Source organism: Ranitomeya variabilis, chromosome 3 (genome assembly GCF_051348905.1).
Source record: "Ranitomeya variabilis isolate aRanVar5 chromosome 3, aRanVar5.hap1, whole genome shotgun sequence".
In the NCBI taxonomy this organism is placed as follows: Eukaryota; Metazoa; Chordata; class Amphibia; order Anura; family Dendrobatidae; genus Ranitomeya; species Ranitomeya variabilis.
Window position 1 is genome coordinate 232,687,391 of NC_135234.1, and position 21,143 is coordinate 232,708,533.

Below are 21,143 nucleotides of genomic sequence, written 5' to 3' on the forward strand. Positions count from 1 at the left end.
ATAAAAAGTAGTACAGTAATCTACACGCTCAAGGCATAAATGATCTATCTCACGGATATCTATATCTATCACCAAAACATCTGTTATTTCTCTTCTGCATTCATTTTGGCTGCAGGACTCATGGATATTTCACACGGATGGAACACAAGTACACACAGATGGCAAACGGATGACACACATGAACACAAATAACACCAGCTGTTTTTTCGAGTACCAGAAACATCAGAGAGTGTGAATGAGGCCTTAGTTTAGATAAGCCACTACATTAATGGAAAATTTAAGATTTATCGATGGAAGAAGACTTTTCCAATTTTTTTATATGCCTTTTCATTTTTTATTAATTATTTATTTATTTTTTTACAATATTTTTACAGAAATGCCTGGCTGCATTGTTAGAGAATGTGGTAGTCGTATCAACAAGAAGACTTTTTCTGAAGAAATAATAATGCATGTGTCCATGCTCTATGGAAAGAATAAAATGGCTACAGCAGACAGGACAATTTAACAAGATGGACCAAGTTGCTGAAAGAATCATGGATGGGAAGAAAAACGACAATCGCAGAATCTGTTGAAGCTGATTGTTACATTTCCAAACCAGAGAAAAACCAGCGTTGCCTGAAGGATTCAGCAGTGCAAACAATTTTTCCTACTAAAAATGCAATCACACCACCAGCAAAAGTACGTAGATTATTTGAAGAGCACAACTATTTTCCTGTAAGTGAAGGCACGAGAAGTGATCCAGATTGTTCTCCTACCAGCAAAAGTACGTCGATTATTTGAAGAACACAAATATTTTCCGGTAAGCGAAGGTATGAGAAGTGATCCAACTTGTTTTACTTCTTCAGAGGGAAACGGCTAGCCTGAAAAAAAAAAAAACTAGCTTTGGATCGGTCAAGCATGTAAATGTTGGAGTAGACAAGTACTTAAAATGAATGCTGAAACTAATACAATGCCTTGTATGATTCAACATCGTGGTTCAAATACAGAAATAAGGACTACGGATGCATCCACAAACACCAATATTTTCAATATGGACACTGGATGTAACACAGAAATTTTTAGTCAGGACAGTGGTTGTCAGTTTCCTGAACCAAACTATGTATTGGAACACAGGGCTGCAATTCAATTGGATCATTTCTATCCACTGATATTTTCTACACCCCGAAAAAGAGCAATCAACACCTGTGACTGTAAATGGCAAGAAAAGGACTACTCTTTAGAAATAGGCAAAGTTTATCTATGGATGTCACTGAAAACAATTATCCGGACTATGACCCCGACAGCGAAAGTACATTGTTAGATTCTGTAAGTGATGAAACTAATAGATTGTAATGAAGAGAGCTTAGTAGTGGAGAAAAATATATAGTGCTTAAATCCTGTTTGAAAGCCATGTTATGGAAAGTCCATTGTTTCTGTGGTAAAAATATGGTGAACACTGAAAAAATAACAAAAGGAAGAAATCCGTCAGTACATGCTACTAATGGCTGAGTTTGAATGACAGTCAGCCCATCTGGAACTGTCTACCTGCTGGAAATTCGCTTTGTGTGGCATCTATACTATTTATAGGGGGTAATTTCACAAAAATTGCCATTTTTTTTTTTCCATCATTGTAATTCAATTCTTCAAAACCAGCTACTTCCGATATCAAAGACAATTTCTATTTCCTGTGATAGATGTTCACTTGCAGAATGAAAAAATTCAAGTGGTAGAATCTTTGAATCACAGAACTATGTTTAATTGATGATGGACAATGTGATAGTCCAGGGCACAATGCAAAGTACTGTGTGTACACTTTCATGGATTCCAAGCCACACAAAACTTTGGACTTTGAATCTGTTCAAGTAACACAAACTGGTTCCTCTGTTACAATGGAAAAACTGACTTTCCAAACATATCTAAATAGTTTTGGAGGATGGTCCATAGTATTGCTACAGATCGTCATGTAGAGATCCGAAAAGTGATGAGAGAAGAATATTCTGATATAGTGCGTGAGATTGATGTGTGGCACTATTCAAAGTCTATTAAAAAAAAAAAAAATTGCAGCAAGTAAAAAACGAAGTTGAGGAGATATAGCTACATGGATTTCTGCCATAAAAAGTCATTTTTGGTATTGCTTTTGTACAGCATCAGGAAATGTGGATCTTATGTGTGAAAAATGGCCCTCGATGGTGTATAACATTCAAAATACACATGTGTTTGAAGGTGATTTACTAACAGAATGTGATCCCAGAGTCATAAATGATGATGAGGCCAATCAACACTTTTGGTTTGTCACCGTCATCTTCAGCGTTTCAAGAGATTGCTAAGATTGTCACGGACCAAAAATTTCTCAATGATTTTAATCATTTGGCCCTACACTGCCATACAGGAATATTAGATGTTTTCCACAGTTTTATTTTAAAAGACCAAACTAAAAGAATTCGCTTTGGCATGGATGGAATGGAGGTGAGAACAAAACTGGCTATTATGGCACATAACAATAATAAAGATAGTTCCCAAGCTACAGTTAAAAAGGTTATTCCAAATTCAGATACACACTGATCAAATAGACAGTTTGTACTATTCTCAGCTAAACAAGAAATGGCAAGTGAAAAAAGTGTACACCACAATGTGTAATAGACATTTGTTCCTGTTGTTCGTTGATGTTCTAAAAATGTGTAAAAATGGACTGGTGGGCAACTGGCATTCACGATCAAAGATGCAGTTGAGAAATATTGTAAAAGAGCAACGTCCTGTGAAAACACTTAAAGTGAATGCTCACATTTCAAGTTTTAAAAAATAGTATATTTTAAAAGTAAATGTTATAAATGTGTCAATATAAATTTTTAAATATTTAGCTGTGTTGCAATTTAAATAATTTTTGTTACATTTCTAGTTTCAGTTTCATATTAAAAATTTTCGGTTTCAAAAAAATCATTGTTCATTTGGACTATTTTACTAATACAGTAATTACTAACGACTGACACCCAAAGCCAACAGACTATTCTCAATACTCCTCCTTCTACACATGCCCATAAAAAGATATGTTGTTGAAATTCCAAAGTTCAAACAATGTACGGTCATGATAAATTTATTGTACTTTTTATAAATTTTGTGTAAAAGATTGTCTGAACTGGAGTACAAAAACAACTATAAACATATTTTGTAGTTAGCTATCTGTCATATCGGAGGCGAAGCACAATAGTCAAATGCATGTAGAAAACCCATATAATGTCCAGATTCTTCAGGGAAAACTTGTCTGACCCTTTTAACTGCACAGGACGGAATTAGTCTTCATCTCTTCAGACCCAGATAACCGTGTACCCACAAAAAAAATATTCTGTAAGCAGCCTTCTTGTAATTTCTGGAATAGATTTAGATGTTTAGTATGTATGTCATGATGCAGACCGGGTTTTGAGTCCTGTCTTCCCCTTTTTCCGGTCTGGTCATGCCAGGGGTTAACTTTCTCAACCTCAGTCTGGTCTCCGGTTTGCTATTTATCTCCGCTGTATCCCGCAGACCATGTCAGTTATAGTTTCTGCCTAAGGCATGTGTAGCTGACTCTGTTGCCCTGATTTTTCCTGCTGCTTGCTTACTGAACCCATGTCTGTTTTTCCCCTCTTCCCTTCCCGACTCTGTGTTCCCCTTTCATGTATTGGCTCTCTGGTTTTGACGTGGCTTGGACCCTGACCTGTGATTTTGTCTCTTGTCTTTGGCATATCTGCTTCTGACCGGTACTGACCCATTTGACTTGTTGTTGACTCTGTTTGCTTATTCCTTTTGTACTGCGCTACAGTCTTATGTTGACCCGGCTTGTTTTGACTATTCTGTCACCTGGTGGTGGCCTCGCCGCTGCATTGAAGGTCTGGTCTTGCTGTGTGCAGTCCTCCCTCCACACTATTGCCACCCAGTGGAGCTTATATTTACCTGCATTTCAGCGGCATGACAATATACATATAAAATAAAAATTGTGGATTGACAGGATGCATATACTGTTCTGACCTATTGTCCAGTGGAACCAAACGATCATTACCAAAGTTTCGATACATTTCACGTATACATTTCACGTATTTTTAACTGGTCATGATTGAGACATTTTTCAGAAAACATTATGTGTTCTGTGATGCATGACAATTTTGTCTCCTCTTCTATTTTCAAAGTTGCATTATGAATATCTTTACAGCAAACACACTCCGGCAGTTGGCAGTTGAATACATTGTCCACAGGTACACCATTTCTCTACATCTGGAACATCCTCAGCTTCTTTTTGCTGTTCTTCATTTTTTGGGAGGCTGGAGAGACAATATGCTATTTGGGTCTTGAAACACTTGGTTCATCTCCTGAAGCTCCCTGTACAAAACTTCTCTCAATAAACAATTAATTGAACATATTTGCTTTTTATAATGATTCAATAAAATAATCGAATTATTCCTAAAAAAAAAAAACACAAACCTCTTCTGCTCTTTTTGCTTTCTGTTCTTCTGTATAGTTTGGTATTATTCTTTTACATCGGCTTTTGGCTTCATTGAGACAATTTCTGTCTTTTACTTGCCATTTTTTTAATTCCACAAAATAAACAGTGTATTTTTCAGATGTGGATTTCATTCTTAAATGACATGACGTGTACCTTCTCATAGCTGACATGTGACTCCTTCCTAGCTGACACGTCTCCTCCTATCTAGCACAATGTGTAAAAACATATAAACATCTTACATTACATATCTCCCCACTAGGGATTTCAGGGCTCCATACTGTCAAAATTTTAAGGCCCCCTTGAGACTCCGCCCAAGCTCCACCCCAGCTCCACCTCCACCCCTCAAACTTTCCACAGTCCCACCGCCCAGCACTGTGAGGATTTGCCAGTCTCAGAGCTGGGAACGGCTGTCACGTGGCTGCGAGGGTGTGAAATGCAGACTCCTGGACAGAATCTGACTAGAGGAACCATTGGTGAATATCGGTCGGCACTTGGACCGCAGTGTGTGGAATGGCCACCGGTCTCCTGACCTGAGCTCAGCAGCCTCACAGTATGTATGAGGATGTGGGCCAGGAAATCAGCACCCAGTCCATGCACTGCAGGCTGAGCACAGACCAATTTCCCCTTTCAATAATTACACTGCCATAATAATAAAGATGTTTCCCAATCATATATACCCACTTGAGTTAATTATTCCCTCCCCTCCTTCCAACCCCCAACCAAAATTTATAAGCTACTGGATGACCCTGTGTGCTGCTGCCTGATGTTGTAATTGGGCATTTAGTGTTGCAGCAGCTCAGGGTCATCCAGACTGCATGGAGTGTAAACATAACAACCCTTTCCCATAATAATTGGGCTGCATTACCAACAAAACACATGACCTTACCAGGTGTACCTTTGAATAAAATACCAGGAAAATCAAATGTTGGGTTTAGTGGGTTGGCCACAGCTTTTATTTAACAAAACAACACATTACATAAATTGCCAAAAATCATTCATCGTCCATGCCCATTTTTTTAATGCTTTGTACCAAAAGAAAAATCCAAAGGCCAACCGCTGCTGCACAGCAAGCCTTGCAAATAAAACTCATTGAGCATGGATAAAAACCGCCACGGCAGAAGGCAATGTAACTGTCATGATGTGACACGACCCAATGGAGGGTCGGTCAGCAGATGGAGCAACACACACACAATGGGATGGAAATGGGGAGAGGAAGGCCCTACTGATAGGGAAATGGAGGATGGTCACCACTTCAGCTCAAACCTGAGCCTGTCCTTGCTCTCCTAATGCCCTAAGTGGGTCCTCCCCCCCCCCCCCCCCCCGCCATCAGGAACCTCGTCCCTTGCTGTCACCAAGCACTGCCCTGGCTAGTGCACTGGCCGGCAAGGGCACTATCCTCACCCCTGCATATAGTAGCACACAACACGAAAGGGACGAGGAGAAAACACCACACTTAGCTTCCAAACTCCGCTGCCAAGCTCCACACTGCAGATGACATAGAAGCTGGACTCCAAACTCCAGAAACAGTAGACACCAGAGAACTGCCACTGCAAGGCTGGTCTCCATAGAGAAACTATCACCAACAGTCAGCTGATGCATCAGGTGACCATTTAAAGGATGGTGGGAGTGGTCACCACCCACAGCTGACCCAGCAACTCTGCAACTGCAGTAGATTGCCAGCAAGGGAAAACTGACATTAACCCCCACTGGCCCTGAAAGGAAAAAAACATTTAAAAAAGAGTGGAAGCAAAGTTGCCACGAATCCAAAAATGGATCGTGACAGTACCCCCCTGTCAATGAGGGCCTCTAGACCCTCAACATTGGACCTAACCAGAAATGACATACGGTGAGGATGCCTTGATCCACTAGAGTTCACCTCTGCAGTCACCTGATCCTCAGGCTTATGGCAAAAGCAGCCCAATGGAGATGGCAAAAAAGTAGGCTCCGGAGGCGCCACAATTCTCCAGAGTGCCAAACTGTGAAAAACGTTGTATACGTGAATTACTGTGGGTAACTCGAGCTGGAAAGTCCCCAGACTGAGAATGGCCAACACCCTATATGGCCCGATCACCCTAGAACTCGACACAGAAGCATACTTCCACCTGAGGTTTTTGGTGAACACCCACACGTACTCATTCACACCAAGGTCCAGACCTGAACATTTATTTCCACGTATGTGTTTGCCACAGGATGGTGAACTCTTTGAGGAACCGACAGCAGAGGTGTCCACCTGTGTTGCCAAACTCTTACCCTCACTATATAGAGGGAACCACAACCCAACCCCGAACCCTCCTCCTAAAAGGACTCCGAGACTCAGGGTTTACTTGTGCTGAGGGATGAGTCTTGCCTCTAATCCCTGGCAGCACTTCAATTCAACGGAGACGAAGGGATAGGTTGGAGAAGGATGGCAGTCAGTAGCTCCCAGTTAGCAGTCCTTACACGATTGGTCCCAGCTGACTAGATCCCTGGACCGCCATTTTATAACCGGGGTGTGTTTCTTCAACCAAGGAAGACCTAAGAAGATTGGAGTTGGCATACCCTCCAAGACATAGCACAACAGGGACTCTTCATTAAGAGTCCCTATACGCAGGTTTATATTATCTGCGACTTGGGTCTCCCTCCCCAGGCTGAGTGTGACAGAGTCAATTGCCTGAACGCTAAGAGGTCTTACCAGCATCCTACCCATCAGACCATGGTTCTGGACAAAGCGAGAATCCATCAAATTGACCTCAGCTCGACTGTACACAAGCACAGATACAGTCTCAGTAACCCTGCTAACCACCATTTCAGCAGGAATGATACACTGAGACGAAAAGATGGAGGAAATATACATACCCTGGTCACCTTGCTCCACATGACCAGGGGGCTGAGGCTTTTGAGATGGTGTGCATACTTCGGCGCAAGATGGGCAGATATTGATGTAATGACCCGGAAGACCACAGTAGAAACATGCCCCCATCCCATGGCAAACCGCAGGCAATCCTGCTTCCGAAGAGACTCCTTCCTCCTCCATAGGTTCGTCCACCTGCACCAGTGTGTGTCTTCTTCCTTAGAAAGAACAACAGGGGCAGATTCGGTGTATGTGTTTCCCTGAGGAGTCTATCCACCCTTAGAGCAAGGGCCATGGCGGCTTCCAACGACCTTGGAGTGAGTAGCATACTGCACCAGAGTGTCCTGTAGCCTAGCTGACAGACCCTGACAGAAATGACTCCTAAGAGCAGGGTCATTCCACTGCGTGTCAGTGGCCCATATCCTAAACTCTGAGCAGTACTCCTCAGCCGGCCGACCCCCCTGCTTGATTTTTCGGAGTCTAGACTCAGCCAGGGAGCCACCATCAGGATCACCATACACCAGCGCCAATGCCACAAAAAAACTTGTCCACCGACCACAGAGATGGTGAATCAGTGGGCAGAGAGAAGGCCCAGGATTAGGGATCACCCTTGAAAAGGGAGACTATAATCCCCACACGCTGTTCCTCACTCCCTGGAAAACGAGAACAGAGCCTGACATATAGTTTACAGGCCTACTTAAATACCAAAAATTGTATCTATCCCTCCAGAAAACCTGTCATGGAGAGAAATCTTGGGTTCTGGTTGAGCTCGCACATAAGCCGAGAGCGAGAACCCCCCGACACCTGCTGGAGCTGCTACACAACCTGACACCGCAGCTCCTTAACCTCATCAGTGAGGGTCTGGATCAGCTGGGCAAAAGCCTGGGCTGGGCTTGAGCCATAGGTTCACCGGAAAAAATATGGGTTGGTGATGTCACAATGTGACACAACCCAATGGGAGGTAGGTCAGCGGTCGCGCAACACACACAACAGGATAGAAACCTCATCCCTTGCACTCCCCTAACGCCCTAAGTGGGTCCTTCCCCCACCGCCATCAGGAACCTCATCCCTCGCTGTCACCTAGCATTGCCCTGGCTAGTGCACTAGCTGGCAAGGACGCTAGCCTCACCACTGCAGATAGTATCACACAGGGCACAGTGACAAAACACGAAAGGGATGAGGAGAAATCACCACACTTAGCTTCCAGACTCAGCTGCAAAGCTCCACACCGCAGATGACACAGAAGCTGGACTCCAATCTCCAGAAACAGCAGACATAGAGAGCTGCCACTGCAAGGCTGGTCTCCATAGAGAAACTCTATTACCAACAGTCAGCTGATGCATTAGATGACCATTTAAAGGATGGTGGGCGTGGTCACCACCCACATCAGATGACCCAGCAACTCTGCGACTGCAGTAGATTGCCAGCGAGGAAAAAACTGACATTAACCCCCGCTGGTCCTGAAAGGAAATAAACTACATTTAAAACAGAGTGGAAGCAGAGCTGCCACGAGTCCAAAAATGGGTCGTGACAGTAACCTTGCATTGTATTTCGACCAACCCCACTAGAAAATATTAAAGCTCTTTCTAAACCGTCTTGCAAACCTGATAGGAAAATATCTATACCTATTCATTCAGATGAACCCCATCCTTTCTAGGTACATCCTTGTAATCCCCTTCTAACTCCCTATATCTTACTACACCAACCAAAGCCTGAACATGTTTCGAAATCCTAACATTAAGTAATCTTTTAACTCTTTCCACCTCAGCTATGCTTCTGACCTCACACCAATTTATCTTGGGCACTATTTCCGACCACACAATTGTTGCATTTGCAAAGAATTCCTGAAATCTTGAAAAATCCTGCTTCATTAAAGACAACAAATATTCTACTTTTATATAAGTCATTTTCGCCTGCTTGTTTTATAAGTATAACATTACCTCCAAAGTGGCTGCTACATTGCACGACCATTGGAAGAACCTGTGTCCATCGAAGGCCTCTAACCCCTTTCCAAAACACTGACACTTTCGCATTGCCCAAATTTAGTCCACGGGGCGGATGCCTGCTCTCTTTTTTGCCCAAAATATAAATGAATGTCCTATGATAAATACGACTTTTGCTGGCGCAGATCCTGCAAGATACAGAACTAAAAACAACGATCCATAAAAACCTTTGAGAAAAACAAAATTGCAAACTTTTATCCACTACTGCAATAAAGCAACAACTAAAGAAACAAAATTCTGAATGCAAAAAACTACCGTATATACTCGAGTATAAGCCGACCCGAGTATAAGCCGACCCCCCTAATTTTGCCACAAAAAACTGGGAAAACTTATTGACTCGAGTATAAGCCTAGGGTGGAAAATGCAGCAGGTACCGGTGAATTTCAAAATTAGAAATAGATACTCCATACCGTTCATTATGGCCCCATAGATGCTCCACATAAAGCTGTGCCATATATAATGCTCTGCACCGTTCATTATGGCCCCATAGATGCTCCACATAAAGCTGTGCCATATATACAATGCTCTGCACCGTTGCCCCATAGATAGCTGTGCCATATATATAGTGCTCTGCACTGTTGCCCCATAGCTCTGCCACATAGTGCTCTGCACCATTGCCCCACAGCTGTGCCATATAGTGCTCTGCACCATTGCCCCATAGCTGTGCCATATAGTGCTCTGCACCGTTGCCCCATACCTGTGCCATATAGTGCTCTGCACCATTGCCCCATAGATGCTCCACATAAATCTGTGCTGCTGCAATAAAAAAAAAAAAAACACATACTCACCTGTCTTGCTTGCAGCTCCTCGGCGCCATCTTCCCGGCGTCTCTCCGCACTGACTGATCAGGCAGAGGGCGGCGCGCACACTATATGCGTCATCGCGCCCTCTGCCTGAACAGTCAGAGCGGAGAGAGAGACGCCGGGAAGATGGCGCGACGCCCGGCGTGTGGAACGAGGACAGGTGAATATGCGATACTTACGTGCTCCCGGCGTCCCGCTCCTTCCCCCTGCCTGTCTTCGGTGCCGCAGCCTCTTTCTCTATCAGCGGTCACCGGCACCGCTTCATTAGAGAAATGAATAGGCGGCTCCGCCCCTATGGGAGGTGGAGCAGCCTATTCATTTCTCTAATGAGCGGTCCCACGTGACCGCTCAGGGGAAGAGGCTGCGGCACCCGGAGACAGTGGGACGTGCAGGGGGGGCGACAGGAGCCCCGGAAGCAGGTAAGTATATGACAGTGCACACCCGCCGACCCCACCACCGATCATCACTCGAGTATAAGCCGAGGGGGCAATTTCAGCCCAAAAATTTGGGCTGAAAATCTCGGCTTATACTCGAGTATATACGGTAGTTAAATCACAAGATCAGGATGTACGTAACTTTTAAAGCAATCAGATTTCCACCCTCTCTAAAGCTTTTACCTCCCCAGGCTGACATGCCGCACGCATCTGCAGTCGAAGCTGCCCCAATATGGAACGAATGAGTACCGAATTCTGCCGACGCTAAACCCAACTCACTAAAACCTTTTTTAAAAACTGCTGAAAACTGATAACGAGTCAGCGATGTATTATCCTTGTGCAGTAAGAAAACTCTACCTTCACCTTGGATTCTCAAGTATTCCTTCACTATATTTACATGTCAAAATTCCGACTAGAGCTAGTTTACTGCCAACCATGTATCCCTTCTGAAAATATCTGTTTTTTATCTCCTAACACAAATCTTTACCATTGTTAACAATAGTACCATTATTGCATTTTTTGTGCGTGGGACTAACTCCCCAATCCTTTAAGCCCCAAAAATTGCCAAAGCAAAAACTGCTTTGAATAACACTACTTCGTCCTCATTCCTACATTCCTACATACCACCAACATTATCCTCATTAACTTAACCAATAAATTGTAAGATACTGGACAATGCTTGTCCAAAGCCACCGTCTCTATACCAACCATTCACTATCTGTGTCACTGCAAAATTTTTGTCATGTCTGTCTTTTCATGTAGCTTCAGAAAAAAGGCTACCCCTGCTAAACATTTTGACACCTTGCTCTCAGATGCACCTGTATGTCTTAATTCTTTCATATACAGTTGTGCTCAAAAGTTTACATACCCGGTAGAATTTTTGCTTTCTTGGCCTTTTTTCAGAGAATATGAATCATAACACCAAAACCTTTTCTCCTCTCATGGTTAGTGGTTGGGTTAAGTTATTTATTGCCAAACTACTGTGTTTTTTCTTTTTAAATCATAATGACAACCCAAAACATCCAAATGACCCTGATCAAAAGTTCACATACCCCATTTCTTAATACCGTATGTTGCCCCCTCTAACATCAATGATAGCTTGAAGTCCTTTGTGGTAGTTGTGGATGAAGTTCTTATGAGCACAACTGTAGTCTAACCTTACCTATCCTGCTTTGTCCTCTGGTACCATACCCTTTGAACATGTCATCCAATCTTTCCACGTTTTTGTCTGACCTTGCCATGTTTCAGCCAATACTGGCCTCCATACTAAATTGACAAGTTCATCTCTACCATTCTCCATAAGAAAATTGTGCAAGACCGACTCACCGGATCTGCTGACAGATGAAGCTCTCTGAAGACCTGCATTTGAGAACGGGATAGAATATCAGCCGTAACATTCTACGATTCCAGGACATGCTTGGCCTTCAATCATATGTTATAAAAGAAAGTCCACAAAAAAGAAGAAAAAGTTTGTAACCGACACTGAACTGCTGTATATAAAAGCAATTTAGCGTGTGATCTTGCTTGGACTGGGCGCTATTGGCCTTCACTGAAGAACAGGTGGTGCTCTGCATGCAAAAATCAAGATTCAAGATTGAGCAGATATAAGAATAAATATGAGGCACTCACCCTCCATCTTCGGTTGAAATATCCTTTATTCAGCGCTTAAAAATTCACAAACATGATGCGGCATCGGCAGGAGTACATGAGAGAGCGGGGGAGTGACAAGGGAGGACGACGGCCGTTTCGCGCACAAGCGCTTCTACGGGTCCATGTGTATTACAAAGTTGATGTCATTTCCTTTATAGGAACAATTTCACCACCAAGGTGATGTTTGAAAAGTTATTTTATTCAGGTGGTGAAATTGCTCCTATAAAGGAAATGACATCACCTTTGTAATACACAAGGACCCGTAGAAGCGCTTGTGCGCGAAACGGCCGTCGTCCTCCCTTGTCACTCCCCCACTCCCTCATGTACTCCTGCCGATGCCGCATCATGTTTGTGAATTTTTAAGCGCTGAATAAAGGATATTTCAACCGAAGATGGAGGGTGAGTGCCGCATATTTATTCTTATATCTGCTCAATCTTGAATCTTGATTTTTCCATGCAGAGCACCACCTGTTCTTGAGTGAAGGCCAATAGCGCCCAGTCCAAGCAAGATCACACGCTAAATTGCTTTTATATACAGCAGTTCAGTGCCGGTTACAAACTTTTTCTTCTTTTTTGTGGACTTTCTTTTTTACATCTGTGTAGCCTGAGCACGAAACAATAGCTGTTGCAATAATTACCCCATCCATGGATATTAATATGGAAGGAGTAGTGGATCTGGATAAGGACGCTGGTGCCTCTAATGGCTTAATGGCAGGCAGAGAGGGAGCGGCGGAATTTTTTACAGACTGCAATCTAAAGGATGAGTTGGAATTGATCGGCACTAGAGCATTAGAATCCAAGATTTATGCTATTGCTGAAAGAGAAATTCGCTTATTTTGGACTATAAAATCTTTGAAATCTTACACTGAATGTAATCGTGTCCCAAGGGGACTCAGAGTGTACAAAGAAATCTCGCAATTCAAAGATGATCCTAGTTTTCAAAAATCCTGGGAGCAAATTCATCTGCAATGCTCGCAAAATCTTCTGCAGCTGGTTATAGCACAGAATGAAAAAGACTATAAAAACGTGCGTGATCAACTTGATAAATCAAAACAAGAATTATCTTCACGGATTACAGAGGAACTCTATAAGAACTTTTGCAAAAAATTGGAAAAAAAGCTGGTAATGGTACAGTTGGAAACTAAAGAAAAGAAAAATTCCTTAGAGACAAACACGATTTTGAAAATGGACAAATATTCTCATGGAATAAAAATAATAATAATAAAAGGACATTTTCCAGAAATCGATCTAGGAAATTTGGGAAAAAGCAGAAGTTTTTTAAAGACGGGTGGATCACGGATTCAGACTCCAGTCCAACCGAAGAAGTCAATGATCAATCACCTTCAACCTCAACTAGTTCCCTGGTGACAATCCCTTTAGGAGGAAGAAAATCCGACGGGGAGGTAGAAAAAAGCGCCAGGAAAAAGCGCAAACAGGTGTCGTGGAGATAGGGAATGAACAGCTTAATATCAACGAGAATAACGACACGCTGCAAATTCTTAATCTATCCCAAAAAGTCCTAACGCGTGATCAAATTCAGGTACTATTACGAGGTTTGAACTTTTGCTTGCCTGAATCGTTTAATTTAAGTGAGTTCAAAATAGATCTATATAGAGATATTAGAACACTACATTTGTATAAATATTTTTGTAAAAATAAAGAAAGTAATACATTGCCTGTTACAACTGATTCCCCAGCAACCATTGGTAACTTAGGATTTATCGCTTATCCAACAATGGATGCAAAAGATCATGAAATGGCAACTCTGTTGGCGAATTTAGATGAAAATAGTGAAATGGAAAAGATTAGAGGCACTAGTCTGGAAAATACCCAAGCAGTAGAACCATTCACAGGAGGGGTGAAATCCAGCTGGACCCCCCCAATTTCACCAGGTAATGTAGTAGATCTCTTTCACGACCTTATTATTAAGGACATCGAGGCAGTTCTATATAAACAACCCCTAAAGAACTTATCAGGAAAGGAAGAAAAAGCCTTGAGTGAAATACAGCAATGGACTGATGTCGTGATAAGAAGAGCAGATAAAGGGGGCAACTTCGTCATCCTGGATAGATCATATTATATAAATGAGGCGCTCTCACAATTAAACGATTCGGACACTTATCAGGTATTGGAAAGAAACCCTACTAACAAATATAAAGAGAAACTAAGAAGTCTGCTATGGAAGTATGTGGAAAAAGGGACAATATCTAGAAATAGAGCAGAGAAACTTTTACCAGAATTCCCAAATTTTCCGCAATGGTACAGCATTCCTAAAGTTCATAAAAATGCGGAAAAACCGCCTGGACGCCCGATAATCTCGGGAAAGGAATCGCTAACTGAACCTCTCTCCCAATTCCTAGATTGGTTATTGAAACCATTGCTTTAAAAAATTCCCTCTTTTGTAAAAGATTCAGGGGACTTCTTATTGGCTCTAAATGACTTTCAGTGGCAACCGACCTTTGCATTAGCTTCCATCGATGTAGTCAATCTCTACACAAGAATCCCACAAAAAAAGGGATTGGAGGCAATTCATAGAATTCTGGTAAACACAGAAAAAGATCAGGACTTCATTTCGTTTGTAATAGACGGATTAGAGTTCGTACTCTCGCACAATGCCTTCAAATTTCTTGATAAATGGTACCTCCAAAAGATGGGTACCGCGATGGGCACTCCGGTGGCATGCGTTTTCGCGAACCTGTTTCTGGCAGCGTTCGAGGAGAGGCATGTCACCGGACCCCAGAACCCGTACCTTAAATATATACGGTTATATCTGCGGTTTGCCGATGATGTTTTTCTAGTATGGGATGGAGAAGAGCAAACTTTCAACGAATTTGTGGCACATTTAAATGAGAGTAACAACGAAAATATGAAGTTTACAGCAGTATTTGGAAAAAATCAACTAGAATTCTTAGATGTTAAAGTGGAAATTAAAGAGGGATTAATCAAGACAAGTGTTCACAGAAAAATAACCGCTACAAATAACATTCTGCATTTTCAGAGTGCCCACCCTAGCCATACCAAACAAAGTATTCCATATAGCCAGATGGTAAGGCTTAGAAAAATCAATAACGATGAGGTTAGTTATCAAAAACAAATTAAAGAATTAAAAACACGATTGATTAATAGAGGGTACCCTGATCATGTTTTACAACAGGCGGAATGTCGTGCGATGAATTTTTCCCAGAAAAACTTTTGGAAAAGGGGAAAAAAGGCAAAAATAAGAATAAAAACAAAATAAAAAATCTTGCAGAAAATAGTGCGGATAATTCAGGTAATAATCGGCGCTTTACGTTTACATTCAGACATAGCCCGATAGATAAAGAAATACACGCAGCTATACGAAAAAATTGGCACGTTCTGCAAAGAGATACGGATTTTAATAATTTAACCGTATCAGCCCCCTTATTTTCCTATAAACGATCAAAAAACATAGGGGATTTAGTGGTTAAAAATCATCCTCCCCAGGTAGAGAATAATTGGATTAAAAAAATATCTCTACAGGGAAACTTTAAATGTGGCAGTTGTAATTACTGCCAATGGCACAGTACCGACAACCCCCTTAAATTGGGATCCATACAGCATCCAGTAAGGGATTTCATAACGTGCAAAAGTAAGTTTATCGTATATGTCACTTTCTGTCCATGCAACCGTTTTTTTTATCGTAAAAACCATAAGACCGTTAATGGTCCGGTTTCGAGAACACTTCAACTCCATATCCACAGGGAAGGGGCGAGTGCACTTTGTAAAGCATATGCAGGAGGAACACAGCGGTAATCCGAACCTCTTGCGGTTTGCTGGACTTGAGATGGTTAATTTTCCTGAACAAGGAGGTACCGTATATACTTGAGTATAAGCCGACCCGAGTATAAGTCGACCCCCCTAATTTTGCCACAAAAAACTGGGAAAACTTATTGACTCGAGTATAAACCTAGGGTGGAAAATGCAGCAGCTACTGGTGAATTTCAAAAATAAAAATAGATGCTCCATACCGTTCATTATGGCCCCATAGCTGTGCCGTATAGTGCTCTGCACCATTCATTATTGCCCCATAGCTGTACCATAGAAAGCTGTGCCATATAGTGCTCTGCACCGTTCATTATTGCCCCATAGCTGTGCCATATAGTGCTCTGCACCGTTCATAATTGCCCCATAGCTGTGCCATATAGTGCTCTGCACCGTTCATTATTGCCCCATAGCTGTGCCATATAGTGCTCTGCACCGTTCATAATTGCCCCATAGCTGTGCCATATAGTGCTCTGCACCGTTCATAATTGCCCCATAGCTGTGCCATATAGTGCTCTGCACCGTTCATTATTGCCCCATAGCTGTGCAATATAGTGCTCTGCACCGTTCATTATTGCTCCATAGCTGTGCCATATAGTGCTCTGCACCGTTCATAATTGCCCCATAGCTGTGCTATATAGTGCCCTGCACCGTTCATTATTGCCCCATAGCTGTGCCATATAGTGCTCTGCACCGTTCATTATTGCCCCATAGCTGTACCATATAGTGCGCTGCACTGTTCATTATTGCCCCATAGCTGTGCCATATAGTGCTCTGCACCGTTCATTATTGCCCCATAGCTGTACCATAGAAAGCTGTGCCATATAGTGCTCTGCACCGTTCATTATTGCCCCATAGCTGTGCCATATAGTGCTCTGCACCGTTCATTATTGCCCCATAGCTGTGCCATATAGTGCTCTGCACCGTTCATTATTGCCCCATAGCTGTGCCATATAGTGCTCTGCACCGTTCATTATTGCCCCATAGCTGTGCCATATAGTGCTCTGCACCGTTCATAATTGCCCCATAGCTGTGCCATATAGTGCTCTGCACCGTTCATTATTGCCCCATAGCTGTGCCATATAGTGCTCTGCACCGTTCATTATTACCCCATAGCTGTGCCATATAGTGCTCTGCACCGTTCATTATTGCCCCATAGCTGTGCCATATAGTGCTCTGCACCGTTCATTATTGCCCCATAGATGTGCCATAGAAAGCTGTGCCATAGAAAGCTGTGCTGCTGCTGCAATAAAAATAATAAATGACATACTCACCTCTCTTGCTTGCAGCTCCTCAGCGTCCCGTCCCGGCGTCTCTCCGCACTGACTGATCAGGCAGAGGGCGGCGCGCACACTATATGCGTCATCGCGCCCTCTGACCTGCACAGTCAGTGCGGAGAGACGCCGGGAAGATGGAGCGGCGCCCGGCGTGTGGAACGCGGACAGGTGAATATGACATACTTACCTGCTCCCGGCGTCCCGCTCCTTCCCCCGGACAGCTGGTCTTCGGTGCCGCAGCCTCTTCCTCTGTCAGCGGTCACCGTTACCGCTGATTAGAGAAATGAATAGGCGGCTCCGCCCCTATGGGAGTGGAGTCCATATTCATTTCTCTAATGAGCGGTCCCACGTGACCACTGAACAGGGGAACAGCTGCGGCACCCGGAGACCGTGGGACTGCAGGGACAGCGCCAGGAGCCACGGAAGCAGGTAATAATGCCTCAGCGCCCTCTCCCCCTCACCCGCCGACCCTGCCGCCGACCGTGACTCGAGTATAAGCCGAGAGGGGCACTTTCAGCCCAAAAATTTGGGCTGAAAATCTCGGCTTATACTCGAGTATATACGGTAATCATGGAAAGCTACTATTGCAGCGTGAAGCCAAATGGATACTAAAAACCAATGCACAAGGTCCCCTAGGACTAAACGATAAACTAGATATGGCAATTTTTATCTAATATGACGATCTTTATCCAATTATGTAGTAGAAAGCAGTCTGTAATTAAGGTTTGTTTTTAACATGTTTGAAAAGTTATTTTATTCAGGTGGTGAAATTGCTCCTATAAAGGAAATAACATCACCTTTGTAATACACATGGACCCGTAGAAGCGCTTGTGCGCGAAACGGCCGTCGTCCTCCCTTGTCACTCCCCCGCTCCCTCATGTACTCCTGCCGATGCCGCATCATGTTTGTGAATTTTTAAGCGCTGAATAAAGGATATTTCAACCGAAGATGGAGGGTGAGTGCCGCATATTTATTCTTATATCTGCTCAATCATATGTTATGTTGAAGACACCTAAACACTAAATGTCTTAATAATGCTAAGACCTGGGGAGATGCTGACATTTCTGTGTTTATTGCCAATACCACTGCTGCTGACAACAACAAATCCTTTTGTTACTAAACATTTCCCCCCACAATTCCAAGGGAACGGGTTAAACTTGCATCAATCCAATACTTTGGCCATTGCCCCCTACACCACTTATTGCCAAACACTGCCTCAACACCATCACTTCCAGCCACATTAGTAAAAAGGATAAGGTCATCACTAGACACCGCCTTCCCTTGAACTAATGTCCTGCCATTGGAAGTGTGTAAGAATTCTTTCCAAATCAAAAGATCATTCCTCATGTTCTGTGTCGCCCAGATGAAATTGTGCAGTTGTGAAATACCTCTGGTTGCTAAAAATAATCTCCTTCTAAAAAGTCTACCCATGGGTATCACTTTGCATGCAAACATCAACAAACCCAACAAAACCTGTAACTGATTTAACGAGTAGTGATGAGCGATTATGCAGCGCCCCAGAGTCCTGGTCGTTGCAGTACTGTGGCTCCGCCGCTAAGGGGGGCTATGGTACGTCTGATGGCACTGAAGGAGTTCATCTGACCAGGTATCACATACACCAATACATTTCACAGTCTGGCCTCCAGGGGGAGCTAAGGGTACTATTCATTAGGCCACTCCTCACAGTCTGGTAAAACTGGGGGTTAGGCAGGAAGTTAGAGAGAACGCTGACTGGGTTGGAACCACTGGCGTAGCTAGAGCTTTTGCCGCCCGGGGCTGTTTCCGAGTTTGGCGCCCCCCCCCCATTGCCGTCACTCAACGCCAGGCACCGCCCCCTCAGCACTGTTTACCCATGAAATCCGGTGCCTGCGCTGTGTATTGCTGTTTGGTGCAGGCGCAGAGAGCTCTGGCCGTCTGACGTCACAGCCAGGCTTGCAGACTGCGCCTGTGAGGCCACCCACCTTGGTAATCCCAGCCCCGCAGTGTGTTATGCATTATGCAGAGTTCGGGGCTGGGATTCACAAGCAAGGCGGTCGCACAGGCGCAGTGTCCAGCATTGCCCCAGTGTCCAGCAATCTGCCCCAGTGTCCAGCATTGCCCCCAGTGTGTCCAGCATTGCCCACAGTGTGTCCAGCAATCTGCCCCAGTGTCCAGCATTGCCCCCAATGTGTCCAGCAATCTGCCCCAGTGTCCAGCATTGCCCCCAGTGTGTCCAGCAATCTGCCCCAGTGTCCAGCATTGCCCCCAGTGTGTCCAGCATTGCCCCCAGTGTGTCCAGCATTGCCCCCAGTGTGTCCAGCAATCTGCCCCCAGTGTGTCTCCAGCAATCTGCCCCCAGTGTGTCTCCAGCAATCTGCCCCCAGTGTGTCTCCAGCAATCTGCCCCCAGTGTGTCTCCAGCAATCTGCCCCCAGTGTGTCTCAAGCAATCTGCCCCCAGTGTGTCTCAAGCAATCTGCCCCCAGTGTGTCTCAAGCAATCTGCCCCAAGTGTGTCTACAGCAATCTGCCCCCAGTGTGTCTCCAGCAATCTGCCCCCAGTGTGTCTCCAGCAATCTGCCCCCAGTGTGTCTCCAGCAATCTGCCCCCAGTGTCTCCAGCAATCTGCCCCAAGTCTGTCTCCAGCAATCTGCCTCCAGTGTGTCTCAGCAATCTGCCCCCAGTGTGTCTCCAGCAATCTGCCCCCAGTGTGTCTCCAGCAATCTGCCCCCAGTCTGTCTCCAGCAATCTGCCCCAAGTGTGTCTACAGCAATCTGCCCCCAGTCTGTCTCCAGCAATCTGCCCCCAGTGTGTCTCCAGCAATCTGCCCCAAGTGTGTCTACAGCAATCTGCCCCCAGTCTGTCTCCAGCAATCTGCCCCCAGTGTGTCTCCAGCAATCTGCCCCAAGTGTGTCTACAGCAATCTGCCCCCAGTCTGTCTCCAGCAATCTGCCCACAGTGTGTCTCCAGCAATCTGCCCCAAGTGTGTCTACAGCAATCTGCCCCCAGTCTGTCTCCAGCAATCTGCCCCCAGTCTGTCTCCAGCAATCTGCCCCCAGTGTGTCTCCAGCAATCTGCCCCAGTATGTCTCCAGCATATTGCCCCCAGTCTGTCTCCAGCATATTGCCCCCAGTCTGTCTCCAGCATATTGCCCCCAGTCTGTCTCCAGCATATTGCCCCCAGTCTGTCTCCAGCATATTGCCCCCAGTCTGTCTGAGTCAGACATAAAGAAAAAAAAAAAAAAGTAAAATCCTCACCTCTCCCGTTCCCAGCACAGGTCCCATGCACTCAGCGTCTCTCCGGCTCTGCAACGCTCAGGACAGAGAGGCTGAGCGCGCAGTGATGACGTCATCGCACCCTCTGCCCTGAGACGTCGCAGAGTCAGAGCGCGCCGAAGACGCTGCAGCTGCCGCAGGAACCAGGAGAGGTGAGTATTAGAAGGGGGGCCCGATGCCAGCGCTGGTATCGGGGGGGCCCCTGGTCGTGGCGGTGATCGGCGCCGCCCGAAGATTTAAAGGGCCCGCGTCTCAAATTTTTTTTTTCTTCCTCCTCCTCCTCTCTGGGTCGGAGCCGTCCCCGGCATTGTGCCGCCTGGGGCGGCCCGCCCCCCCCGCACCCCCCTTCCTACGCCACTGGTTGGAACCAGGCAACACCTTGTGGCAGAGGGTGTTGTAGGGGAAGATTCGGTAGGGTCCCTGTCAGGGGTGGGATCCTGACAGAGGCCTGGCAATCAGAAAGAAAGCTACGGGACCGCGCCTGCACTATATAGCTGCGGTGCCCTAAGAAAGGACAAGAAGCGAGATTTATTGTGCTGAGTGAGAAACGAGATCAACGCAACAGGGAGAATACCAGTAGGAGTCATGCTGTTAGACCGAGGCAACATCCTACTGAGGCGTAACTAACCGGTGGCCGGAACGCCGAGGAAGTACAGAGC

At 44.7% G+C, this 21,143-nt stretch overlaps 1 protein-coding gene across 1 annotated transcript in view; it reads right to left on the reverse strand.

Annotated features, from left to right (window-relative positions):
* Positions 1–729: 729 nt before the first annotated feature.
* The window catches only part of LOC143815710 (uncharacterized), a 97,587-nt gene continuing 77,173 nt past the window's right edge, over positions 730–21,143 (reverse strand). Inside the window, exon 3 of the mRNA XM_077295236.1 lies at positions 730–860. Coding sequence (XP_077151351.1) covers positions 834–860 — 27 coding nt within the window. The 3' untranslated portion in view covers positions 730–833. The remainder of the gene's footprint in view (positions 861–21,143) is intronic.